At 43.4% G+C, this 27,796-nt stretch overlaps 1 protein-coding gene across 1 annotated transcript in view; it reads left to right on the forward strand.

The window, feature by feature from the left end:
- Positions 1-27,796, forward strand: part of NEO1 (neogenin 1) — a 125,333-nt gene that overhangs the window by 88,915 nt on the left and 8,622 nt on the right. The window contains exons 12-25 of the mRNA XM_031555202.1: positions 1,135-1,184; positions 2,066-2,210; positions 3,579-3,689; positions 7,027-7,221; positions 7,992-8,087; positions 9,211-9,434; positions 12,912-13,050; positions 15,509-15,616; positions 18,651-18,845; positions 19,511-19,543; positions 23,100-23,168; positions 23,950-24,097; positions 25,783-26,021; positions 26,500-26,592. Coding sequence (XP_031411062.1) covers positions 1,135-1,184; positions 2,066-2,210; positions 3,579-3,689; positions 7,027-7,221; positions 7,992-8,087; positions 9,211-9,434; positions 12,912-13,050; positions 15,509-15,616; positions 18,651-18,845; positions 19,511-19,543; positions 23,100-23,168; positions 23,950-24,097; positions 25,783-26,021; positions 26,500-26,592 — 1,845 coding nt within the window. The remainder of the gene's footprint in view (positions 1-1,134; positions 1,185-2,065; positions 2,211-3,578; positions 3,690-7,026; positions 7,222-7,991; positions 8,088-9,210; positions 9,435-12,911; positions 13,051-15,508; positions 15,617-18,650; positions 18,846-19,510; positions 19,544-23,099; positions 23,169-23,949; positions 24,098-25,782; positions 26,022-26,499; positions 26,593-27,796) is intronic.

A 27,796-nucleotide genomic window follows, 5' to 3' on the forward strand; every position in this document is an offset into this window, starting at 1 on the left:
TCATGTAGCCTTCCTTCATCAGTCTTTTTCTTGCCAAGTTTGCAGTACAGTCACACTTTGTGAAACCCAGGATTTTTTTGTTGTTGTTGTCTTGAAAGCAGGCAGAAGCTGAATAAAACAAGAACAGCAAAAACTGGTTTGGCTTTATTTCATTTCCTCCTCTTAACCTGGTGTTCTTGCTTTTTAAAGGTATAGCACCTCCTCCCTAGGTCTGGTGTTCTCAAGAAAAATGAACCCTTCTTGTCTGCATTTTTGCAGTGGGAGGGGGGTATTAAACCACCCCCTGCTGCTCCTTTCCCTTAACACTTACACTTTATGCACTCAGGTTTGTTTTCTCTGGTATTGTTTGGACTGGCATGGGTTATTTGGAAAATGCATTGTTGTGGCCTCAAGCCCAGTTGTACTACTTCCCTGTCCTTGTGCTTTGCTAGAATCTTGGCTTCCTGTTAGGGAACACTTATCTATGTCTTTGAGATAACACATTTGTGAGTCTTTCACTATGGAGAGCTGCAGCAAAGATCTCCTTGGTCTCAGTTTCTCTCTTGCGTAGCCTTTTTGCACAGTGGATTTGAACTGTGCTGACCAGCAAGCTGCTGCTACAGCCAGGAGAGAGCTAGCAAAGAATGGAGATGGAGAAGCAAAACCATCTTTGTGCTGAGCTTCACCTTCATGCTTCTCAGCAGCACAGGCACATCTTGGCTCTGAGGTGTTCCTGTTACAGAAAGTCACTACACAGAAAGCATGGCTAGAATTTTAAATGTGGATTCCCAGAATCAGATATCCAAATGAAAGCCTTGGTTTGGAAAAGTGCTGAGCATGATCTCTTTTGTTATAGTTGGGGAGAAATACCTTTACCTATAAAGTTTTTTTATTTGAGTTCCTATGATAAGTAAAGACCTGAATAAAAAGTGTGTTTGTTTTCTGCAATGAAAATAAGTCACTCTGCCAAGCCAAACAGTCACTGTGTCCAAAAGTACACCTGGTCGAAATTCTAAATTATTTTATATAGTGCCTTAAACCAGAATGGATTGTAATTTTGTAATGAATGATGGCAGACAGTAGTTGTATATGGAAATAGAGTATGGAATATATTATATGGCATTTTTTCAGTTGTAATTCCTTTAATGTTTCTAGTTCCCAGTGCTGCACCACAGAATCTAACACTGGAGGTGCGGAATTCCAAGGTAAGCTGGGAGAACTTTCTGCTGGTAGTGGGTAAAAGAAAGGCTTGGTGTCTGATCAGCCAGAACATAGAGCTGCTTTTCCCTGCCATGCTGCTTTTCAGCTGTTTGTGTACGAGGGGCCCAGCAGGAGGGTATCTGAATGTGGGATGTGAAGCATTAGAAACTCCTGTCCAATTGCGGACTATGCATAATAGGGTGCAGCAGGGGCAGTGACAATGAGGCAAAGCATGGAGGCTCAGTTGTGAAAGGGGTATAATTGGGCACAAAAGCCTGAAGCACCAGCACCTGAGTGTGTTCCTGGTGATTAACTGTTATTTATGGTTTGTGCACACATATGCATGCTTACAATGTCCTGGGCCCCTTAGAAGAGAAAATTAGATACTTATCCACTGTGACTTTGGTGACTATGACTGAAGATTTGAAAAAAAACCTCTTTTCTTTCTAAATTCCTTTCCCAATACCTTCGTTGCTACCTGTATGATCAAAAACCAGCAGCTTCATGCACACAAACCACTGTTCAGGTATCTTACACCCTTTGAAGAAAATTCCGGTTCCTAAGGATCGCTCCTAAGGAAACCATATCTTCCTGTAACTCAAAAATGAAAGGGAAGCCCAAGAGGACTTTGCGAAATTGGAAGCAGAAGGTCCAAGCTTTGACTTGAACTTCCATAGGCGCCTGTATGACCTGTGCTGTTGCTGAATTGTGATTGTTGTTTCGTTGTTGTACTTCTTACTGGTAGCACGTCTCACATCCATGAAAACGCCGTATATCTGTGTGCCTGTTTATCTGTCTTGAGTTTCATCAAGTATTAGCAGTTGCGTAGTTTTTCTGGCTGCACAGCAGACAACAAGTTTGTAATTACGCCTCCTGCCTCCCGCAGAGCATCATGCTGCACTGGCAGCCTCCTCCTGCAGGGACACACAGCGGCCAAATCACCGGCTACAAAATCCGCTTCCGCAAAGTGTCCCGTAAGAGTGATGTGAGTGAGAGCGTCGGGGGGACACAGCTTTTCCAGCTAATTGAAGGTGAGAGATTATTTGCAAGCCTTTGTCAGCATGAGGCAGTCAGGCTGCCCAGAGAGGCTGTGGATGCCCCTCCATCCCTGGAGGTGTTCAAGGCCAGTTGGATGGGGGCAGCCTGGTGTGGTATGAAATGTGGAGGTTGGTGGCCCTGCATGTGGCAGGGGGATTGGAGATTCATGATCCCTGAGGTCCCTTCCAACCCTGACTGTTCTGTGATTCTGTGGTAGCCCAAGTCTAGCGACCTGTTCTCTAGCCCTAGTGCTGTCTTTGGTTTTCTATGTGGAGCAAATAAACTCTTTTCAAACCTTTCTATAAAGGTAGAGATTGCATGGAGTGGTCCTGAGCTCACTGTGTGGCCTGAGTGGCAGAAATGAAAGTATGGATAAAGATGCCCAAGAAATGCTCTCAGGTTGGATGTTTGCAAGCTCACTGTTTGCTTGTGGACAGAATGTAGGTGTGCTCTGTCTCTTGCAGTGCTCACCAACAAGCCTGATTCAGAGTCACGTGAGCTTCTTTCAGACATCTGTACAAATCATCCCACCTAGTTTCTTATATGACAGCCTTTGTCCTTCTTTCTGGCAATGATGTAATAACCTATCCCCTCTTTATTTTTGTATGTTTCAGAAATTCAGCCTACTACAATACTTAGCATAAATGATAAATTATTGCTAGAACAACAATTTGGTGTAGTGGTAACGGGGCATAAGGAGAGAAGTAAGCCTACGATTTGGTCATGAACAGCTGATCAAGCTGTGCCTCTTACAAAGCAATTAGGCAGCTGAGAAAGTGCTTTGTGCTGTATTCTCAGAAGCTCCACCTGTGACTCAGTGATGTTTGTTTCCTCCTAGAGTCAGAGCTGATTGGTGCCTGTTAGCAGAGCGCATTTTTAGCAGCAACAAGGGCCTGTTTAAGACAGTCTGTGTATAAAATTTGAGTGCATTTTCTTATTGTTTTGATTATTGATTATGCACTCTTATACTGCAAACAAACTTGTGTTATGTTTTGGTCAATCGCTGTCTGTACTATACATCTGTGCTTAGTTATGGGTGTGGGTGGTTCTCCTCTATTAGCAGCCAGAAATTAAAGCTTGCTGTAGATGGAACCCTGCTGCCTGTGGCCTATGGGGACAATCCTTGGAGTGTCCCAGCTCTGGTGCCCATGCTCATGGTTTTGCTCTGCACTGTAAGCAGTGTCAGCTTCCTTACTGGAGTTGGCAGCGATGTTTCCGTCCTGACCTCAGGCTGTGCTTGAGTGACACTGTTGGGGTGAAAAGTTTTCTAACTACCAGGTTATAGCTGTACTTTAATTGTGATTCCTGTGCTCGTGGTTGGGATTGCTGCTGTGACACCTGGGCTGCTCTTTATCTCCTAGGTCTTGAACGAGGCACGGAGTACAACTTCAGGATAGCTGCCATGACTGTGAATGGCACTGGGCCAGCTACTGACTGGGTGTCAGCAGAAACGTTTGAGAGCGATCTAGATGGTAAGATACTGAGTGTGGAGGTATTTGTGACACTAAGGCCAGGGCACAGTAGAGTTTGACTGCTTTTTTAAAAAGAAAGGTGGTTTTATTGAGTTGCTTTAATATTTTCTAATGTTGCGACGTGTTTTATTTATGATTAAGTGGAATTAATTTCTTTTTCTATCATGAAATTCTTACCAAGCTAATAAAACAGCTTATGCACAAATTCTGCTTCTACACTTTTGAGAACTGTATGTTTTCGCTATCAAGAAAAACCCAATTTTGAATGCCAGTGCCAGTGGTTCAATATTTAAATAATAATAAAAGATAAGATTTATCTAATAATAATGCCTGGAATTTTATATTGTAATAAAATTCATCTCGTTAATCATTAAGATGTTCACACGCTACGAGGTGGAGGTAGGAGGACTGTTTTCCTTGCAGGAAGCAAAATAGTGATTATGCATTTCTGGAGCACCTAAATTATGCTAATGAAACCATCGGCGCACGCCTCAGAGTTCTGAAGGTGGTGATTTGGTATTCAGCAGTGCAGTGGCTGACTCATGGGCCTGCTGACTACAGCATGGAGCCTACACGGTGTCTGCACGAGGGCTGCAGAGCTGGGGTCCAAATGTAAACTTTGTTGAACACAAGAGAGATGCCACGGTAGGAAAGGGAATGAGGAAAGCATCGCTTTTACCTCTAGGGCTTTGCAGCATTACCACTGTGTTATATTGGTTCTGCTTTGTTGAAATATTTTTCCTCTCTTTTTGATTTCCTTATAATTTCTAAAGAGGACATTTGATCCCCATTAATGTTACTTGTGCCCTCATAGCTGTGGATGTCCCTGTTCATTGCAGGGGAGTTGGACTAGATGGCCTTTTGAGGTCCCTTCCAACTCTAGAGAGTCTATGATTCTATGATTATTAAAAAAAAAAAGAAGATTGATTGTATTTTCAGTGCTGGTCAACTAGTATAGACCCGATCTTCCATCAGAAATGAAGACTTCTCTGTCAAAGCCATAGATTCATGATACGTGGTGTACAGAACCATGCAGAGGTTATCAATAAAAGAAGAACAAGTTCTGTGAAAAATGTTGACCTCTGTTGGTTGGCCCAGGGGTTTGGTATTTAACAATGCAAGAATAAATGGCAAGCAGGAATCTGATTTGTCACAGAATTCAAATGAGTACATCCGTAAGCATCTTCTAGAAGTTGGTTACGAGCAATTGAAATTGCAGCAGAAAAGTGCTGTTTTTAAAGAATGCAGCAGATCTCTAAGGAAGCTCCTACATGTTCCTGCTGATGCTGGGTAGCCCATTTCCATTCTGAACAAGCATTTGATTGGTTTTGTTGAACAAAAGTTACCTTCTGCTTCTTGCAGGCCAGTCTCCCTCTTTGCAGTGCTAGGAAGGAGCTAGAGGTTATTCTATCTGAATTAATGGTGCAAAATGCCAGTAATGTCTGTCACCTCTGTGTGACTGGAGATTCAGTTGTGGCAGCAGCTGGAAGACAGAATTGTAGAAGAAATCCAGTGTTTGTTCTGTGCTGTTGGAAGATTGCTTCAGCAGTCAGCTGGTCTGCCCCTCAGAAAGCCCATTTTTCAATCTTTGTGTTATGCAAAGTTGATGCTCAACTCAATATTTGTCCTCTTTTTTCCCCTCTCTGTTGCTTAATCAGGAGCAGCAGAAAAACTAATGCTAACTGTAGAATTTGGTTTTGTAGCTATTTAGAATTTGCTTCTTAGAGATGAAATGACTTGTGTATGTGGCTGTCGTCCTCTAACTGGATGTGACACAGCCTCGCTGCTCGAGAAACCACTTGTTCCCCAGACTGAAGGAGATGTGGATGTTTTGCTTTCCTTTCTCTAACAAGCTCATGTGGGTATATTTAATAACACAGAGCATATTTACAGCTCATGTTTAATTTCTCAGGCTCAATATATGTGCATACATTTAATTCCTCTCCACTCTGTCTGCTTCTGAATTTAAGTAGAGTATAATGAACGTCATAGTGCCATCAGTGCCAACAGGAGCAGCCCATTACAGGTCTGTGCTGTGGGGCCATGCCGTTCTGCAGGCTGGTGCAGGTCCCACCAGGAGCACATACACAGAGACTGTTAAAGATTTGCATAAAGTTTATCCCCTGTGCAGTGGCTTCTGTGCAGTTAAAAACAGCATCTCTTTTGTTGCAATTCTGTAGCTTTTCTGTATTTAAGAGTGGTGAACTTTAATTGATCAGCTGTGTCAGCTGGAGACCATAAACTCCCTTGGCAAGCAGGCCAGTGGCATATTATGATCCAAGTAATACTGCTGCGGTGTTTTATTAAATGCCTGTAGATAAAAGCTGCATGTTTCATTAAAAGGAAATCTCTGCAGGAAGCAGAACGCTCTGAACAGTTTATTTTAGAGCGGGGAACTCAACTTACTACTGCACACACAAACTGTCTGTTAGTGGGCTCCAGCAACCTGACAGAAGCAGTTACCCCACTTCTGAGAAGCTATGAGCAAGGTATGGATGTCAGTGTGTGCAGCTGTGCTTTTGCTTTGCTTTTGCCTCTGTTCAACACTGGGGCAAAGTTCTCTAGTAAGAATACTGGGGGACCGCAGTCACATCTCACAAACATCAGCCCTGTTTTTAAGGGTCCCGATTCCACCTTGCTGTTGGATTGCAGCGAGATCTGTGTTGCTCACAGGGGTAGGGTTCAAGCATCTGTTGTTTCATTCCTATGGGATGAATGTGAATCGCTGCGTATATTTTGTGAGTTATGCAGAAGAGAGTTCAGGACCCACACAGTGACAAGGATAGTGGTGGTACAGGACAAACTACAGAAGACCTTTGCCAAAAATGCTGCGTGCAGTTTAGTGACAGTGGTTTGAGCTTTGGAATGTTCTATTTAGTCCTACAGTGAGCTCAGGCACCTTCCTTTGGTTGTGACTGTGTTCTCGAGATAATTATTTAGTGCCCACAGTAAGTAATATGATGGAGCTAAAAGCAGATTGCTTTGTGGACAGGATGTGATAAACTGAATGCATATTTTTGAAAAATTAAAATTGGGAAGAACATGCAGAAGCATCAGAAAAGTCTGCCTGGAAGTAGATCTGATGCTTTACTTCAGGATGACAGTCAGATGCTTTTAAAAGGGTGTCTGTTAAAATGTATTAGTTGTTAACTTTCATCTGCTTATTAGCGAGCTCTTTGCTCTCTCTTGTACAATAAAGCTCTCTCCTTTGGAGCATACCCATTTTAATACATTCGCAGAGTACAAGTGCTGCATTTGACCTTATTAGTTTATGGTTCTTCATGTAATTACCTTTATTGAGGAGAAATCCTTTAAATCCATCATTTTTCTTCAACAGAAAGCCGTGTTCCCGAAGTTCCGAGCTCCTTACACGTCCGTCCTCTGGTCACCAGTATTGTGGTAAGCTGGACTCCACCTGAGAACCAGAACATCGTGGTGAGAGGTTATGCCATAGGGTATGGCATCGGCAGTCCTCACGCACAGACCATCAAGGTGGACTATAAACAGAGATACTACACCATTGAAAACTTGGGTAAGGAAAGCAGATTAGCATCAGCACCCAGATTTCACCTCCAGTGCATGTTGCTGTTTTTTATCATGATATGAAGATATAAAACTGCAAGCATGTCTTCTAAGAGGATCTTTATCATTATGAAGGCAATAAGTTGGGAAACCAAACAGTTGATAAGTTGGAAATGAACTCAGTTCTCTGTTGATGGAGGAAATGGGAGAGCAAAAAAAACCCCAGAATCCTGAACTTGCTGAGTTGGATGCAAAGTGTGTTGCCTTCATCAGTGACAAACATAAACTTTGACACAGAGCAGCTTTTCCTTGTTTTCCTTCTGGAGCTGTGAACAGGTGGCTTCAGGCAAAAAAAAAGAAACTAACATGTCACCAGGATATGGTGGCATCTGCTTTGAAAGAGAAATACAGGGTAACCCTGCCACAGAATTCTCTGTGGTAGGCGAGATAGCCTGAAAGCAAAATAAATATTAGGATTGGGAAGTTCCCTAAAATTAGGGCATTGGATAATGCTGCAGTAGAGCAACCTAAAATTTTAAAAGGGTTTTCTCTTGTTATCTTGGCTGTACCTAAGGTAGAAGTGCTGTGACTACAGACATCTGCTATGGGAGAGCTATTGCACAGTAAAAGGTCTGCATGGAGACTTCCTCAGTTCAAACTTCTTATCTTTTAACAAAAATACATGAAATAAAAAATTGATCAAAGTGGAGAAAGCACAGAGGCAAAAAAGAAGATGCACTAACAGTCTGTACTAAAATCATACTATTTTTTTTCCTTTAGACCCGAGCTCACACTACGTCATAACTCTGAAAGCATTCAACAATGTTGGTGAAGGAATTCCTCTCTATGAGAGTGCAGTGACCAGGCCTCATTCGGGTAAGGGCCAGGGGCTGCCTTTGTGTTCTGCACTGCTGAGAGCTGTCAGCATGCCTCCTGCACAGCAGTTGAAAATGCCATTATTTCTAGTGCAGGAGTGTTGGTTTTTGGTGTCATCAAGTACTCTCCATTTCTATAACTGATTAGCCTTACTGTTTCAGTGATTGCCCTGCATGGTTCTTCTGCTTATTAAACCAACTAAAAATGATTTCATTTTTTGGTTACAAAATGTATCTTTGAACGGCTTACAGATGTTTTTTATTTGAAACGTTAACCATTAAGTTAGCACAAATGGGTGTTGCTCTTGTTTTGCTCTTGGGGGCAAGTATAAATTTTTAGCGTGTCTTTACTTTGAGATTTTGAATGTGATGCATGCATTTCCTTTGTCTGAGTCTCAGTTTGCCATAACTTAGATTAAACAAGTTCTTGGCTTAGTTGTTTTTCATCTTGTAACACGTTAATACAAAGATAAATTTGTTTGCAAGCGAGCTTCTACTACTGTGTGGCTCGCTGTGCTCCCTGCTAGACTGCTGGCATTATTTAGTCCTCTGGGACAGATGTTAACACTTCTGTTTGTTTTAATTTGCCGAAAAGCAATAATTCTGATAGATTTTATAGAGGGCATTGGAATTGCAGTTTCTTCACTTATTGCAAATTTGCATGGCACATAGAACATAGTGCCTGCCATGAGCATTCTTTAAAAGCTGATGCGAGTAAGTCTTATGGAGTGGCATTTACCACCAGAAGTAGTCCAGCTCTACTTCCTCCACATTGTTTTCTGCAAGTGGATGTTCTGAGGCAAATAAATTCAAAATTAAAATTACTGCATGCTTGGGGTTCTTAGTGCTGTGATTGAATGCGTTCAGCGCTAATGATTGGGTGGCAAACTTTATAGTATAGATATGTCATCACTGTCTTGAGGGAACACGATGCAACAGTTATTGTAATACCAGACTTATGTCACCTATTAACTCTGGCTTTTCTCTCTTTTTCTCCATTCCTCACCTCTCATTTCATTATATTACCCCGCATTTCCCCTTTTTTTTTGTTTTTGTTTACATTAAAATGCCACCTTCTCCCTTTTTAATTATAATACACAACTTTTTACCCATCAATTCCCTAGACACTTCCGAAGTTGATTTGTTTGTTATTAATGCTCCATACACTCCAGTGCCAGATCCATCTCCCATGATGCCACCGGTGGGAGTTCAGGCTTCCATTCTGAGCCATGACACCATACGGATCACTTGGGCAGACAACTCTCTGCCAAAGAACCAGAAGATCACAGATGCTCGCTACTACACAGTTCGCTGGAAAACCAATATTCCTGCAAATACAAAGTACAAGGTACCGGCGTTTCAACAGCACTAACAGGGCTGGGATATTGTAATGAGAAGTTTCGTGTTCTGCTTAGGGCTGAGCTAAAGCTGAGAGTAGTGCTTAGTGTAGGTATGAACCTGGTTTTATGTGAGGTGGTCGGAATGTGCTCGCAGCAGTGGTGCACTGTTAAATCAACAGAGGTGCTCCTGGGGTTGGTGGAAGTCGGTGTGTTTGTGGTAGGGCATTGAGTATGCATGCAAGAGAAGGAAGGAAAGAAGGAAGGAAAGAAAGGGAAGGAAGGAAGGCACTTCTAGAACGACTTTCTGCTGTGGAGCTGCAGACATGGTGACCATTTCCTCCTTTCTGCCCTTACTTTGACTTGATGGCTTTGTGTGGCTTACCTGCAGAGGAGCCAATAACACGTCAGTGAAGTACGTGCTGCTGATGGCTTTTCTCCAGTTAGCAGAGGAGGCTGGCTGTGTGTGGTGACTCATGCACCCCCTCCGACTGGCAAATGTTTGTTCTTATGCTTTTAAGTCTTTTTTTTTTTTTTTTCTTTTTTACAACCATTTCTGTTCATGCCACATTGTTAGTGAAACATCCCTCTGGGAACAGGGTGGGTGCAAAATACCTAATATTAATGATATCGTGTTGCTGCCTGCCTTGATTTGGAGAGTAGATTTGGGGTTGGGTGTTTTGGTTTGGGTCATCTTAGTCGGTTGGTTGCCTTTTTTAATTTCCAGAGCTATTTGAAGGCCTCAGAAAGTGCTGACTGCAAGTTTCACACTGGAAATGAGACTCAGAGGAAAGGGTTGTTAAAACCTCCAGCGTGTGGAGATCCCTTTATGCTCTTAGAGAGCAATCTTGTTACAAACCAGATATTTTTTTTGATTGAAATGAGAAAATGTATGTACGTGTGTTCCTCCTCTAAAGGCGAGTTATTTATGAGCCCGCATTCCCGAGGCATGTGCAGAGGATGTCTCAGGAGTGATTTATACAATGCTGCAGTTTCATTAGTTAAGAGCTGGTAAATGCAGTACTCCCACTGTTCCCAGTGATGGCAGCCGGGGGCCGAGAAGTTTTACTCTGACCCAAAATAAATACATAGCGATGGAATATAGTTCAGAATTCCTCATTTTGAAAAGCGTTGGCCTCAAAGGGCAGAAGTGTGACAGCATTTGCCCTACATCGTTGTTCCTGCAGCATGATGTCTGCAGAACTCACTTCTGCCTTTTCGTTTTGTTTCAAAGGTGGATCTGTGCTGCTCGGTTGAGCAATAACAAGTGGTAACATTGAGGCAGGCAGAACCCATGTCACAGATGTGCTGCTGTGTTTCAGTCAGCTCTTTGGTAATTGTCTTAAGTCAGGGCAAGCCTGTAGCTGCTCCTGGCTGTCCCTGGCAACTTTGCTGTGCGTTGCATCCTTTGAGGCCCTTTGCTTGGCTGTGTCAGCCTTGTGCACAGATCTCTTCAGCACGTTCTCAAGGAGCCACAGCTCTGTCTCTCCCACTTGGTGTTTTCATCTGCCACTCTCCTCGGTAATTTGCACGTTGATGGAGTGCATTCAGAGCTGTGTATGTTTGCTCCTACCCTCTGTGCTGACATCCCCCAGGTATTGCCCAAGGAAGCTGCAGCTTGCACCAGGCACACGTTCATAGCTCCACCAGCCGTGCTGCCTGCAGTCTGTGCAGGAGTTGTGTCAGTGCGGGGCACATCGGCACGGAAGCAGAAGCTGAAGGAGTTCTCTGTGCTTTGAGCCATGTAGCTGCACTAATGTGGATCAGAGCGTTTCGCAAAGAGCCTTTGTGGTGCAGCAGGGCTGTCCTACCTGTGATTTATGTCGCTAAAATATGGAATCTTAGTGTGGATCTTAGAGGGCTGTGTGAAAGAAAATCTATTTTACAGAGCAGTATTGATGGTATTTATTTCTGGCACGTGAGCAGGGTTTAGTACTAGGGTTATACTGTGATCTTAAGAACAGAATGGAAGGCTGAGATGGTGTTAGGGATCTCTGCAGACCCCAGAGAGGAGGAAGCAGTGTGCTTCACAGGGGTGCTTTGCAGGCTCATCAAACCAGCCTTGAGGAGAAAATTTCTCTTTAGGACATGTCACTACTTCACTGTCCAGGCCAAAGGTTTTTGTAGCTTCCACTGATGCATCCCTTATTTCCCCATGGCCCTGCACTGTGCTGCAAAGAGCTGGGGGGCTGCTGGGCAGATGGGGAAGAGCTGCTCCGACCACGTGCCTCCTGCTTGCACAGGGAGGCTTTGTCACTAGCAAATAGAACTGTCCTGCTCTACACTTAAGCATCCAGACCATTCAGCCGTAATCACTTCTGCTTTGAAATGACACTGAATTTTGTAAAAGTAAAGGTTTAAAGATAATGGAGGATTTGGTTTTGAGCAGTTTTATGATATCTTTACGGTCTGTCAACCCCTGTGATGTCTTAACTGGCAAAATGCACCCCTGTGACCAGGCAAAGTGCTCGGCACACGTTCAGGTACCACCCTGCTGACAGCCTTCTGAGCTGGTGGAACGAAAAAGCTGTCATTGCGCACTTGAGAAATAAGGGTTTTCTCTGCCAAGTTTGGGCTGTATTATTCTACGAGACTTCCAGGAATGTGCATTTATAGGTGGTCTCTTCCTCGATAAAAAGAATGATCTGAAAACAGTTTCTGAAAGCGGTTGTTGTATGACCCTGCCAAACTTTGGAACAACTGTTATTCTACATTTAGATTACTGTAGGTGAAGGTAAGGAATGCAGATAGATGCAGAACTCTTTTTTTCATAGGCCCCAAGTACATTCTGCTTGTGTTCAAGTCCTGTAAAACACCCGTCGGGCAGTTTAATGTAAAGGTTGAGAATTTACTCCTTTAATGGCAGTTGCAGATCTCACTGAGCTGTATGCACCTTTCAGTGTTTGATCCCAAACAACAGCTCTTTCTTGGGAAAAAAAACCCACCCCTAAAGCTTCATTATCTTCACGTCTCTCAGCACCTGTACCTCCAGTTGATGTGTATATTTCTAACGTGTGTTAAAAATATAATGAAAATGTTGACAGGATTTAATGAGGAAGATGCAGGCTTCAGGAAGGGCCTCTATTGTTGGCCGTGCTTCATTGTTTTCCCTAGCTCCATCAGTTAATGAAATGCTGTAAATTATCGCCCCCCAGCAGTCAGTGGTTCAGCCTGCTGCATAACAAGTGAGCCCAGGACCTCGTATTGCTTTGCATTTCTTATATAATTTTTTTTAATTTAGAATTGGCTGCTGTTAGACGCTCTTGCTGATTGCAGAAGGAATTTCTAGTTCAGACTGAAACAACAGCAGATTAACAGTTGATTAATGAATTGCATGACAGAGCAGAAATGTTAGCAAATTAATGACGATGGTTATGAAATGCAGCGATGCTGAGGTGCCTTAGACACGCTCCTGAGAGAGGGCTGCCTGGAGCTGGTGGTGGATGGCGCTCAGTTCAGGAGTTACTGATGCTTTCTTTTTCTTCCAGACGGCCAACGCGACCACTCTGAGCTATTTAGTGACTGGGTTAAAACCAAACACCTTGTATGAATTCTCCGTGATGGTGACTAAGGGGCGAAGATCGAGCACGTGGAGTATGACAGCACACGGGACAACTTTTGAACTAGGTACTCATCTGTGTGTGTTGGGAAGGGCTGGCGTTCCTGATGAGATGCACCAAGTCTTGTCTGCCACAATCCTGCCGGAGGAGCTGCCTGCCTTTAGGATGATTATGCTGATGAATACTTGCTGGGATTTGGTCAGAAATTCTGATTAAAAAACAGCATACTCCAGAATTCAAAGGGATGATTGCGTGCAAAAAAATTTACATCAAATTACAGCGAGGTAATGAATAATGCACCACAGTTCACAGACAGGAGAGTGAAGCAGCATACGTTTGGAACATCTCACAAACACTATGCTAATAACAAATACAAAGAAAATGATTTAGCAAATAATAATTAAAACTCGGTATACATACGATGAGAATCATTACAGTGAAGAAGTGCACGAGGCAAATGAATCAAAAACGAGAAATTCAGACATCCAAATGAGACCTGGAGCCTTTTTCTCCACCGATGCTTTGTACTTCCCCTGCTGTGGCAGTGATGCTCTGGCAGTGCAGCTGCAGGGCCCTGCCCCTCGTTAGCCCCTGCCATCCCACGGGGTGAAATGGCCTTTGTGCTGTTAAACCCACTGCTTGCTGTGCTGCTGGGCCTGTGTATTTGAACTGTAAGGACAGGAAAGAGCATATTCAAATTACCCAGCAGTTCTCCTACCTGATTAAAATCTAGCAAAAAAAATCAAGCATGTGAAGAATTGGTCAGGTCATCCAGTGCTCTGAAACAAGAATGCACTCCCCAGAAATAGAAAAGCTTGGAGCCATGGAGCCAGCTGGAGGCTCGCTTCCCTTCCAGTTACTTTGCATTACAGTGCTGTACCTGTACTTGTGCTGGCAGCACACACAGCTCTCATCTAGAGCCCTTTGCTAAGAGCAGCAACAGCAAATGCTGCACGCAAAAAAGATCCTAAAAGGAATTTGAAACTCAGAAAGTGCAGGAATGGAGGAGAGATACAGTGATACAGTTTTATTTTTTCTGTTGAAATAAAAAGTCCATTTCTAGTTGGGGCGGTTGTAAAAAGTATCTGCAAACATGACCTAAAAGCTTGGGAACTAGAAGGCAAAGGAGAAAAAAAAAAAGAAAAGAAAAAGGCTAAGTATGTTTTCTCATAACAGATCTTGTGATTTATATTACTTGCCAAATTCCTGAGTGTGTGACTCATTATTTTTGAATACTCACGACTCGCAGAGCTGCATATGACTCTCACCACAACTGATGCTGAAGAGAGGTCTGGGGTAACTGCTGTCAGAGTTGGTGCGTGCTGTATGGATCTCTGGAGGCCTGGTGCTGCAGCCCTGCTTTGTGTGGGTGTTGCAGCTCGCTGCGGGGCCTCAGCTCGTGCTTTACATCCTTTCTGAGGAGCGTGCTTTTAAGTCCTTAGGACAATAATTACAGGAGTTTTCGAGTTTTGCTTTTACCAGCCCTGGTTTCCAACTGTTATTCTGCGTGGAGCTAACAGGCAGCCAGCTCAGAGGATGTGCGGATTAATTTCTAGTAGGTACTACACATAAAGCTCTTCCAATGTGAAAAACACTGCGTAAGCACTAAATGTTCCTATGCTGGTATTAAATATCCGGGGCAGATTTACTTTGCTAAAAGTAACCTAATTAAAAGTCTCGTGTTTTTTTTATAGCGTGGCATTCCAAATGTAGCTGGTTAATGCACCTTTGGAGGCCGGCTCCATGCATTTGAAAGCCATTAATCCAAGCCCCAGCTGGATGTTTGAGTTCCCAGCAAGAAAGGGCTCAGGTTTCAGTCTCTGCACTGCAGTGGTTTGTGCCATTTCCTGAGTTTCCAGCAGGAGGGGGCTGGTGGGAGCAGAAAGTTCCTCCTCTCTCCTGCTCTCTCTCTGCTTTGCTCTCTGAAAACACAAGGGGAGAGGTTAGATGATTATTCTCCAAATATTTCTGGATTGCAGATGCTTCTGTGGTGCACGTTTCCTTGCAAATCACAAACCTTAGGTACAGTAAGGTGGGACTTGCAGGTGGTGATTCTAAACCACTGGTGGATTTGCTTTACTGATTCAGATTTGATGTTACCAGGTGTTGGTCTCACCATAAACCTGAAAATGTGGAGATATTTCTTATGTCTCTGCATATACATGTATTTATTCCACAAGTTGATGTAATTTTCCTGATGTCTGAACAAACTCGTGTTAGAAGTCACAGATGCCATCTGCTGCAGTTCTGCAAAGACAGCATTATGTTGAAGACACCTGTGCTCACTGGGTCACAAATCACAGCACCTGTCGATAGAAAGGCTTTAGGAACAGGGGACCTCCCCTGGGAAGGCAGTGCTGTGCTCCAGCTGGCCTTTGCCACCGCACGAGGATGGCAGATTGGTTTGAAGAGGTTTTATTACTGTGTGTGCCTCTCTCCAGTAAAAAGGGAAGGTGCTGAGGTTCCTTCCATCCAGTGAAATGGGGCACGCTGTTTCTGATGGCTCGTTTTCCGTTTGTTTGCAGTTCCTACTTCGCCTCCCAAGGATGTGACTGTGGTGAGCAAAGAGGGAAAGCCTCGGACCATCATTGTGAACTGGCAGCCTCCGTCCGAAGCCAACGGCAAAATTACAGGTGCAGTTTGCGTGAGCTATAAAGGCAGATAGAGGATAGCTTGTTAACAGCAGAATGTAATCTACATAACTACGTGAACATGTTCCATACTTCATTTAGCCCGGAGCTATCCCGGGGTTCAATATCATCTTTGTCAATCTCGTTAGTGGCTCAGATTAATTATTTACTTTTGTACCTAGTAAAAATATATTAAGATATAAACTGTAACTGCAGTGTACAATGGGAGTTGAACCAGAAATATAATTGAAAGTTTAAATGTCTCAATAACCTTTGCCTTCATCAGCCTGCACTGTTCTAACCATGTGCCTCCAGAAATTCGTCTGTAATGCACCTGGCCTGTCAGGATCTTGTTTAGAAGGCTCTGTCCCAGAGCACTTTGTCATCTTTCTGCCATTGCTGTGGAACAGAGCAGATTTGGAGCCTGTTTATTACTCCCCTGACATAATCATTAGGAGTAAACTGTTATTTGACTTGGTAACTGCATCACTTTCATGTCGGATAAATCATTTATGGAGAATAATAATTACTGTTACCTTTCAGGAAGCGTTCTGTTTGGATTCTGTTTCTGAGGGCTTTCTGAAATAATTCACTTCAATTTTCTGTTTTTTCCCCCCCTGCTTAAAGCAGATTTTATTGGCATATAGTTTGCGGTGTGTGATTTTGCTTCTGTTATCAGAATTCAGTGCAGAACCAAACCCTTGAAACCTGTCAGCAGGGGAAGAGTCTGATCACACGGTGCTGTAGCCCACGTTTCAGACAGGGGAGACAATGAATCTGATTCCTCTGAAAGGCAGGATGGTGGAGATACTGCACTCAGTATGAACAGTAAAATCATGAGCATTGTTGTAAGACAGCATCATTAAGTATTTAATTACAATAATTTAAGTGTTCTGGAAAGAAAGACCCCAGGAGAGCAAAGTGGCTCTGAGCATGTAGCACAGAGGCTGCAGGTAAGAGCTGTAACACGGATACAACTCGAACAGAGCAGCCCTTGCTCTGTGTGCCATGCCTGAGCCATTGCTGTCTGTGCGTGCTGGCAGTGTTCAGATTTTCTCTCTCCTCTGTATGGGAAGGAGGATTTGAGCAGAACAACAAGGGCCTTAATCTTAACTGCAGGTTAAAGGACGTGCTCACTAGCAGCCAGTGAGGTCATTGAGGCAGGTGTGAAACATAAGGCTCAAAGAACCCTCAGTTATATCTGTATGCTCTTAAAAAGATAAGCCTGTCACCTTACATCCTGTGTGGACGTGGAGAAGGGAAGGCAATGTACAAAGAGATCAGCATTTCCTTACGCAGTGTGATTAGTGAGATGATCTCACACATCTTCTTTCCCAGTAAGAAAATGTCTGTACTGTGAAGCAGAACCTTGCAGTTATTCCTACGTGTTTCCATTCGATATGTAGCGTGTATTAGAGCTCTGCTTTCTAAAACATGCACGTACATAGGTAAGTGGTGAGCCCACCAAAGATTAGATTCAGATTGCCAAGGGTGGGATTTTGGGGACGTGGGAGCTGAGTGCCCTCTGCTGGAGAGAGCCACTGCCAGTGAGAGAAACAGGGTCTTGAGTAATTAATTACTTGTTAACCCAACTCAGTTGGTTCTCACCGCTGATACCAGAAGTGTGTGCGGTGATGGAATTCCATGCACTGCGTAGCACATCTGTGGGTGCTTGTCTTTTCAACGCTTGTCTTTGTTTGATGAGGACGGGATGGATGGAAAATACTAAAATGTGCTAGTCTGGATTCCAGATGCTCTTACATCATTATAATTGCTGACTAATTAGTACAGTCATGAGTAAACTCAGTAGTCTTGTGCCACTATGCTATAAATAATGCTTTCAGCTGTCGCCGTGTGCGTGTGTTGTCCCTTTGGAGACAAGTTGCAGATTTGTTCCTTTGTGTCCACTACAAGTAGCAAGTTATTAAATCTACCCCCAGTGGTTGACTGTGCTGCCAAGGGAAGAAATTAAGCATGCCAGACCTACAGCTGGTGTTTCAGGCATCACCCATGCCGTAGTGACTGCTGGGACGTACATGAACTTGGGCTATCAGCAAGGTTTCCCATTCCTTCCTTGAACTAGAGGGTGCTACACAGAGCCTGACTTCCCTTTCCTTCTGTAACCCCCATGGACAGAAGGTCTGCGGCACAGGGGAAGCAGCAATTTATCATAGAATCATATAGAATGGCCTGTATTGCAAAGGAGCACAGTGCTCATCTAGTTCCAACCCCCTGCTATATGCAGGGTCACCAACCAGCAGACCAGGCTGCCCAGAGCCACATCCAGCCTGGCCTTGAATGCCTCCAGGGATGGGGCATCCACAGCCTCCTTGGGCAATTTGTGCATGAGGCTTCCAAGCTAGCCCTGTATTTTTGCAAATCAATGCCAAGGGCTCTGTGCTCTGTGTGGCAGAACTCGCCAAGCTTTTACTTTGCAGTGGTTTGTATTTGCAGTATAATAACACATCACTCGCTCTTCCCTTACTTTTTTTTTTTTTGAGGACCTGCAAGATAGCTTCAGTTCTCTTCAGATTGTTTTCTTTGTTAAGAAACTGAAAAGTAGTGCTAATCACATTAGTTGTGTCTAATACCAACTCATAAACACACTTTCTTGAGCTATGCATGGGAATGTTTTGATGTTTCAAGGTTAGTGATTTTCTCTAAGTGTTAATACTTGGAGGATGTATTTAGAAGAGTAGCTTTATGTTATTTTACATTATTTAGTCCATGAACAGATAGAGATGGAAATGAGGAATTCATCTATACTTTATGAGCAGTGGTCAAAAATAATATTGATATTCTAAGTGGATTTTTTCCTCTCAACGTACTTCTGAACAGCTTAACATTTAAGATGGGAAGGCTGTCTGATACATGAATGCATCCTTAATCTTTGAAAATGTAAGAACACACTTTCAAAAACCCACAATCGTTTGGTTGTGCAAATATCATTAATAGTCAATAGAACTCTTGCTGTTAGATCTTACGACTGTCGTGTTCCTTTATGTGTAAAATCCTTTTGTTTCCTTCTTTTGAATAGGATACATCATTTACTACAGTACGGACGTGAATGCTGAGATACATGACTGGGTTATTGAGCCCGTGGTGGGGAACAGGCTGACCCACCAGATACAAGAGCTGACCCTCGACACGCCGTATTACTTCAAAATTCAGGCCCGCAACTCGAAGGGCATGGGGCCCATGTCTGAGGCCGTCCAGTTCAGGACCCCTAAAGGTAAGTATCGCCTGCATCCAAATAGCTTCTCATTTTCTGAATGCCACATCTGGGAGGGTAGGACACCAAGCAGCACAAATTTTATATTTAAGCTGAAAAAAACAGGAAGATGATGAAGTTTGATTAGAATAGAATTTTCTCTCTGATTGCTCTTGCATGTAGTTAATACATATGCAAATTTTGCTCAACTATTTGCTTATTTGTGTTATTCCCAGTGAGCAGCTGGCCCTTAGGGCATCTAATTATTTGTGCTGAGGGCCCATGTCCCACATGTGCATTTTAAAAAACAAGTTTCTAGTTGCTTTCAGGCTTGAGGTCCTGTGTGTCACATGCTTGTGATGCAGCAGCTCAAAGCAGCTGGAGCTGGGGAGCACCAACCAGCTCATGGGAATGTGATGGAGCTGCAGTGACACAGCAGGCTTTCTAATCGAGGAGTGCTTGCTAGCTGGTGAGCTGGCATAAACATCTCATATCCTGGGGGGGAAAAAAAAGCAAGAAGAGGGGAAATTGTAACAGTGCGTTCTCCATGTATTTGTGATAAAAAATTTAGAGCTTAATGCCAGCAAGTCCATTTATGCTGTGTGAAAGTTGAAATTCCATCTCTCGCTGCTTCAAGCCTTGTGATGTTTCTCTTGTTTTTTCCTTCCCTGTGCTTTTCCCACTAGCTGAATCCTCAGATAAAATGCCTAATGATCAAGGTAAATGAACAGCCGTGCTTTCTCTCTTACTCCATCCTTTCCACGTGTTGTTTTCCTTTCCATGTGCTGTTGCATCTCCTAAATGAAACAAGTATCTGCTGCTCTAAATATAAATATAATTCAAGTTCCTGTTGTGCTTTTAATAGTGGAATAACTGGAAACTCTATTTGTGGTTCGGGTGTTGGGAATATAAAGTGGCCTCTGTAGTCAGATGTCACATGAATGGACAAGTGGGTAATGCCAGAGGTGAATCATTCTGTCAAAATGAATTTGGATTAAGTGATATTCCACCCGGCTTCTGCCCATGGATGCGAGATCTCAGCGTATAGAGGAGGAAGATCAGACAGCTATCTAATTAGCACAAGTGCTGTTTTGTGAGCTCTACATCTATAATTATTTTTGTAATAAAGGAAAATGTGTCTGCTCTAGAAACCCTTTTTTCTGTGAGATTCTGCTTGGCAGCTCATTTAGACTCCAGACTCCCGAAGAGCACAGCGTTAGCTCCTAACAGCCTTAATGCTCCCTTGAAAAAATGGTAGCTTTGAGTTTCCTGCATTGCATTATACAGCAAATGTCCCAGGGCTATTTTTGCTTTCTTCCAAAAAAGCTGCAAGCCTAATAAAAAGGAGAAGAATTAGTCTAAAGGGATGAGGCTAAAAGGACATTGGCAAGCAGCTTAGACATACAATTAAACAGATCCTGACAGGGTTTGAGAATGAGCTTTTCTTAACTTGCTTTCAATCTGTTATTTAGAAGTAATTTCTTAAATGTGCTTTTACCTTTTCTGTACTAACTAACGTTGATAGTAGGCAGTTATGGAGCAATTTCTTACCCAGATTCATAACATAGATGCTGGCTGAGGTGCAGGCTTGTCTGGGGGAAGCAAATGCTCCCTGTGCTCCACTGCAGCAGGAATGGAACAGGGAAGAGTAAAAGGTTTTATCGAAAAGTTGCCGTTTCCTCTTCTGCACTCATCTTCTAACTTCATTTCAGCAGACAACTAAATTTTCTCACCAACGTTATCATCCTGAAGTGACATTTTCTTCTACTAACAATTGGATTAACATTTATAAACGTATATGATTTATAAATCATAAAAGCCAAGGGAGTTTTGTTTCAGGATTCCTGTAAGGGAGGGTGGAGATGATAAATCACGACAGTAGGTTAAATGTAGAAAAGAAGAACATAAGCTGAGCAGCAGAACACATGCCTGGTGACAAGATCTGTACCTGCAGAGCTGTGTCCTTCAGGAAATACCAGACAGGTTGCTCAAGACTGGGAGGAACAAGCTGCAGTGGGACTGAGGTTCTGGGCTCGATGGTTCTGTCTTGCTTCTCCCCTCTTTCAGGGTTGTTCTTTTGCACTAAGCACCCTGAATTGTTCTTCCACACACTCAAGTAGCACAGAGCTTGTATTAGGAGGAGTTGCTGGCTGTTACTCAGGCTGCAGGGCCTTTGCCTAGCAGAAGAGCAAAGGTTAAGGCATCTTGTCCTAGTAAAACTATCCTAAAGTAGCACAAAATGAAAGCAAGTTTGCCTGGGTGCAGACAACTGATGGGCAACAACAGTTTCAGGTGAACTTGAACTTGGTACAGAAGGGAATGGAAAACCTCAGCAGCAAAGTGAGCTGCTGGATAAAGGCTGGTCGGTGGCCATAGAGGAAGTGCAATGTGCGTGTGCTTGGCTCGGGCATCTCCCAACATTTTCAGCACCTAACCAGGATTTGCATCCTCTGTCACTGATGCACCCGTATGGGGGTGGTGCGGCAGTGAGCACAGAGCCCTGATGAGCTGGACTGACTGCAGCTGCCACGTGGTCCCTGCTGGTCTGGGCAGGTGACTGTGCATATCTCATTATCCACTCCATCATCCTGTGTCATCTGTTAACTTGAGTAGCAATTATTTTAATTTTCCTTCCCAGTGTTATTAAGGATATTGAATTATACTTGGCTGAGCTCAGGTCTTTACAGAACCTCATTAGAAATATCCCTCGTGAACAATGATTCTGCAATTATAATTCTTATTCTTATCAGCTAATTAGTTGTTAATCTTGTTAATAGGTGCCACATTGCTTTTTTATTAGGCTATTTTTAACAAAGCATTGCACAGTGCTTGGTAAAATGTTTTATAGAAGTCTAAAGATAGCATGTCTGCATAGTTACTGATGATGTTCATGGTCAGACGTTGTTTGTTGGAAATACCTGCTTCCATCCAACAGAAAGATGGACGTGAAGCATGCCATCATCTCCGGGCTGTCAGCTGCTCCGTGACCTTGCCCTCACCAAGGACCCACCTGCTGCATTACACATGCACAGGGCTGGCTATTAGTCTTTTTCAAACCTGGCCAGTTAGTTGTACTGCCTCCAAGCTCCTCTGGGGCTCTGCATGTCTTCAGAGCTGGGCTGGGGCAGAGAAGTCACTTCACTGTTTTTTCCCCATCCTTTCAGTGCAAGTGACCTGGCCATACAGATCTAAATACGTTAACTACAAACTGCTTACAATTCTGTTTAATTCATTTCATGGCTGCTGCAAAATTATCTGTCCAGTGCTTCAAAGTGAGAACGTGCTTCAGCTCAGTGCTGTGTCCTCTCTGGACTGGCAGCTCCTAATGGTCACTGCCATTACGCAGTAGTCCTGCAGTACGTCTTTTCCATTATTTGAGACAGCACCCAACTTCTCACTGTAAACACATATCTTTTCTTCTTAGTGGCCTTGTTGGGGTTCATCTAGTTTTCTTGCTGATACCTTCTGCTGTTCTCACCGTGTTCTTATCAGTTGTCTAAGTTACAGACTTTGACACGAGGTTCATAATTTCCATTTCATGTACATCCTTTTACGTTTAGTATTTGTTGTTTAGAGTGGATTTTTAACTGGGAAAACCCTTCTTCCAGTTATGGAAGTGCTGCATTTGGGGACTTTTGTTTTATGTGGTTTGGGGCTTTTGTGTGTATTGTTGTGTATCCTGAATTGCTGTAAGGGGAAGGTTGTTCCTGGCACGGTGTGGTTATCATTGGTGGTAATTTTGCATTAGTGCATTCTACTGAAAACACAAAACAAAAGAAGCCGGATTTTTTTCACCAGAAGCATTTTAGTGATACTTCATTGTCAGTTGTGGAAATGTGGAACAAGGGGAAGAGAATGGGGAGAAGTTCAAAGCAGGCCTGTGTGCTTAGGCAGGGACTTAATATTTACAGCACTTTGCTTCCTCACTTAATGTAATTAGGGATTAGGAAGAGAAACCTGTATAATTACCGCTTCAATATGATTAACTGTACGAGTGTGGTAAAGCCATTTGTCTCAATATATACCTGTGTATTACTGCAAATAATTGTTATTATATTTTTTAAGATGGAACAACAGGCTGCGCAGGAAACCAATTATTAAATAGCTCTTCTGAAGTGGTTCTCCCCTTGGAGGAACACCCTTTGTGTAGGGGGGGAAAGTGCTCACAGCAGTTCGGAAAGAAGTTCTGAAAGAGCAGCCTTGGAATGCTGCAGCGTGTGGCTGTGCGTGGGTGTGGTGGTGTACATGGAATTACCACATTTGTGACTTTTCCAGCTTCGGGATCTGCAGGGAAAGGAAGCCGCCCGGTGGACGTGGGGCCGGACTACAAACCCCCGCTCAGCGGTAGGTGTGCCATGCTGTGCTGTTTGGAGTGGCAGCATGCTGTTCCCAGCCCTGATCAGATCTCTTTCCGTAACTTTTTTCTCCTTACGACATGAGCTGTTCCCACTCAAGAAATCGTATCAGGCTTCTTTCGTAGCACTCTTGCCTACTGTTATGGTATTTGGAAGAAATACCTTCACGGGTGTTTGCACTTCAGTCTGACCAGTCTGATCTTGTTCTCTGTTTAGTTTTAAATGGCTGCTGTAGAGCACAAGTGTAAAATTAATTCAGTAAGAACATATCAGGAAGGAGAAAAACCATCTTAACCCCTTCTCCTTATTAGCGCTGTGCATTGTGGCAGCCCTGCCCTGCGGTAGCACTCATTAGCATTACATAAAATGTGTTTTCCTTTGGAGGAGTGTGCCTGCAGTTGAATACTGATAGGATTTGTGTGATTACTGGGTCCAAAGGAATGCCCACATTGTTTTGGTTCTAGCAAGGTCCCTTGTTAACTCCTCAGACTCTAAACTATTGGATTTCCTTATGGCAGCTGTTTGAGTAGGGTGAACTTGAAGTTTTATAGACTGTTAGTTGGAGATGAATCCATTAAGTGCCTTATACATGTAACAGTAGTACAGAAACACAGTTTGTGAATAACAAAAGAATTAGTAAGCATTTCAAGAGAATTCCATCTGGCTCACTCCACTCATCTTTTTCCCAGCCCGGATCAGTGCCCCTTGCTTCTGATGGGGATCTTCTCCAAGTCTTTAAGATAAATAACCCCTCTCTCCCTGCTCCACAGGCAGTAACAGTCCCCATGGAAGTCCGACCTCCCCCTTGGATAGCAACATGCTTCTTGTCATCATAGTGTCTGTTGGGGTCATCACCATTGTGATCGTGGTCATCGTCGCCGTTTTCTGCACTCGTCGTACCACTTCTCACCAAAAAAAGTAAGCTGTCTGGGTGGCACTCGGCCCCGTCCTATCCTTCTCTTTTAATTCTGGGTAATCCGTCCTTTATGATGGTTTAGAATTTTTTACTTTGAAGTCTAGTGGGCTGTAGAAGCCATGTGCTGAGATCCAAATAATAATGCAGTGCTGGAACATGAGTTTGAGTTCTGGTGTTCACGAGATAACCTAGCTGTGTTGGTGGCTGTTATGGTAGAGATGACGATGATGTTCTTCTGCTTTTCCTAATCAGCATTTCAGAATTTGCAGCCATCAGTGGTTTACAGAATTGAATAATGCTTTCATATAGACCTGCACCTCTTCCTTTCTGAAGATAAATTATTGTTTAAAATACTGGGATTATCTTGCATTCCTTTTTGAAAATCAACTCTGTATGTTTGTGAGTAATCACACCAAACTTTGATGGGTGTCCTGCTGCAAGCTCAGATGGTCATCTGAGAGCTGGCATCTCTTGTTATGCAGCTTCCATTGCTGCTTGCACCAGGATCAGAGGCAGAATCAATTCAGACAGGGCAGCATGCTGGCCTAGCTCCTGTGTTTCTAGTTCTGAGCATCTGTGTAGAGCTATGTGAGACCAGCAGCTCAGGCACATTCTCACTTCTGTTCATAGCACGTACTTCACTGTGTGGAGCAGGTTTTCAAGCTATGCATGATAATATCTAATTTTTAGATAGATGACTGGTGTAGAACCTGGTGTGGGATTCTGTAGAGAAGTGCTCCAGAATCCTAAATATAGGTGTGTTTCTGACTTCTGCCCTCATTTTGGTGACAGAAGTGATGCTTCCACTCATGGGTTCCTGAATGTTGTTTCTGCACGTTCTTTCAAAGAACTGAAGAGAACTGAATTTTTTTAGAATATGAAGAGGTTCTTTTATGCAAAACAGAGTTTTAAGAAAGTGGAGAAAGTCAAACTTGTAAGGTAATTTCCACTTGTTTTGCTCAATCTGAACCATTCTGCAAAAATGCAAATCCTTTCAGAATGGAGTATGGTCAGGTATCTGAGCCACACATCCCAGCCATGTCTGATAACTGCCCTGCCTGGAAGAGACACTTTCTCTGTCATTGCCAAGGTCCAAAGCGAGTATGTGGGCAGTACAGTGCAAGAACTCTACATTTCAATTTTCCAGAAACCTTTCTTGTCAAATGTGGAACAAGGAGCCTCACACGTGCTGTAGTTAGCTGTGTCTAATCTGAACAGCAGTAAAATGAACGCTCTTGTCATTAGTCTTCAGGTTAACCATGCTACTGGGGTAATGGGCTATTTCCACGCTCTTGCAGCTATTGTGTGAGGTTGTTTGTAAGCCCTGGAGTACAGCACAGCATGGTGTATGTGCACTTCATGCTTAGAATATTCCCTCAATAGCTATAAGCGCTGGAAACTTAATTTTTGTTAATGGAAGCTTAGACTTCCATCGTGTGTATAGCACAGTTCTGCAGTATGTGTACCATTTGAGACAGAATTCTGCATCAGAGTTGCAGAATATGCAGGGCTATGCTCTGAGATGCCAGATGTGCTTATATGTAAAATTCAAAGCTTCCTGCCCAGTGGGTGGCTTTCGCTCAGCTGGATACAAGATCAGAAAGAAATCTCAATGAAAATTTGCCTTTTTCCACCAAGTGAAGGGAAGCATACATCTAGGAACATGTTATTTGTTTTCCCTCCCAAGGAAACGGGCTGCCTGCAAATCAGTGAACGGGTCCCATAAGTACAAAGGGAATTCCAAAGATGTCAAGCCTCCTGACCTTTGGATCCATCATGAAAGACTGGAGCTGAAACCCATTGATAAATCTCCAGATCCCAATCCAATCATGACAGATACCCCAATCCCTCGCAATTCCCAGGACATCACCCCAGTTGATAATTCCATGGACAGCAATATTCACCAAAGGCGGAACTCCTACAGAGGTGAGCCATCAGCAAGTACTTTGATCCTGAGTGTTTAAATATTTTTTACTGTATCTGGCAAAATCTCTTTATTGAAGTTTTCTAGGCCATCTTATTTCTTTGTTCTTAATTTCCAAGTAGTTAATTTGCCTCATGCTTAGTTCATAAGGCTCTGCGCAAAGGAAGAATCACATGTTTTAGTGAGAAAACAAAACTGATCAGTTTTCAGTAGTTCATGTAACAGGTGCGTCAGTCAGGTCTGTGCTTGCCTGATGGCCTTGAGAGTCCTTCCAGTGCCTTGTAAGCTTAACATTAACTGTCCTCCTCCTGGTGAGGGATAGAGGAGCTGGTTTTGTCCATTGCGAGTCACAAAACTCTTACCAACAGTAGAGCCCTCCTACACACCCAGAAATAATGAGAGGAGGATTGAAATCATTTTGGTATGGTATCACAGAAGTCTTGCTGCCATGCTAAATAACCTTCATTATTCTTCCTCCAGGGCATGAGTCGGAGGACAGCATGTCCACGCTGGCAGGAAGAAGGGGGATGAGGCCCAAGATGATGATGCCTTTTGATTCTCAGCCGCCTCAGCGTAAGTCTACAGCCCACCTAGCTGCCTTGGGACTGGGAGCACTCAAACAAGCTGTGTTGATATGTATGCACACACACCCACACTGACGTACTGACTTTCCACTTAGAATCTCCTAAGTAATTCTCCCATATCTGCAATGGAAACGGTTCAAAGAAAGCATCCCAAATCCCCTATTGTGAAGGCAGTGTTTGACTGAGCAGGTGTTGCAAAAGGAGGGTGAATTAGGATTGTGTCCAGCAGTCTGTCTCAGACTTCAGCAGTGGCAATTGCAGGTGCTTTTTAGGGAGATGTGAGCCTGGCTGCTTTTTATAGTCCATCCCCTTTGTGTTCTGCCAGCTGTAACACAGGAGCTCTACAGGGTACGTTGCTACCAAGAGTTTTGTGGTCCAGTTACTGACCTGCTGAACAGGTCTAACCCCTTTCTGAATTTGCTGTGTGCTTCTAGTCTCCCATGGTAGCAAGTTCCAGACATTCAAAATGTGATGTCTCATATAGTTATTTGTATTGTATTTTTTTAACCAATCTCTTACTGGCTTCAACAAGTGATCTGTCGTTCTAGTATCAGGGTTGCTCATCTCCACTGGATTCATCTCCACCATTAGTCATCTTCTTCCCAGCCCTGTAGTACAGCCTTTTGAGCCTCTCTTCATGAGGCAGCTGCTCCATCCCCTTGATCCTAAACTTAAATACTTCTCTGATTGCTTCTGGGTCTGAGTCAGCAACACAGGTAATTGATTAAAGCTAGTCCCACTGCACTGGTACGTGGAGAATCTCTGCTGACTCTTCTCCACCTTGAAAACGTATGGAGTGACTGGCACCATCTTGAAACTTTCACAGGAATCGTGTTCACTCTTTCCTCAATGGCCGTGTCTGCCTGTACCTGCATTGACCTTACTCTTGCACCGAAACATCAAACAGAACTGTTCTCCCCAGTGCTTAGTTCCTTCTGAAGTAGGTCTTGACTAGTTTATAATTTAGAGCTCACCCTCTAGAGGCAAACAGACATCAGTATGAATGTACAAATGTACACCAAAGCACAGTAGTGGCTCAGGAGCAGCTTCAGACGCAACTCAGTCACCCAGTGAGGGAACATGAGAACTCAGCAGTGTCTCACCATGGCTCAATGCAAGACATCCCTGCTGAGATAGTTCCATAATATACTGAGCAGAAGAAGCAGCTTTGAGTTGTGCTGCTTTTCTTTTTT

The sequence above is a fragment of the Meleagris gallopavo genome, chromosome 12 (assembly GCF_000146605.3).
Source record: "Meleagris gallopavo isolate NT-WF06-2002-E0010 breed Aviagen turkey brand Nicholas breeding stock chromosome 12, Turkey_5.1, whole genome shotgun sequence".
NCBI lineage: Eukaryota > Metazoa > Chordata > Aves > Galliformes > Phasianidae > Meleagris > Meleagris gallopavo.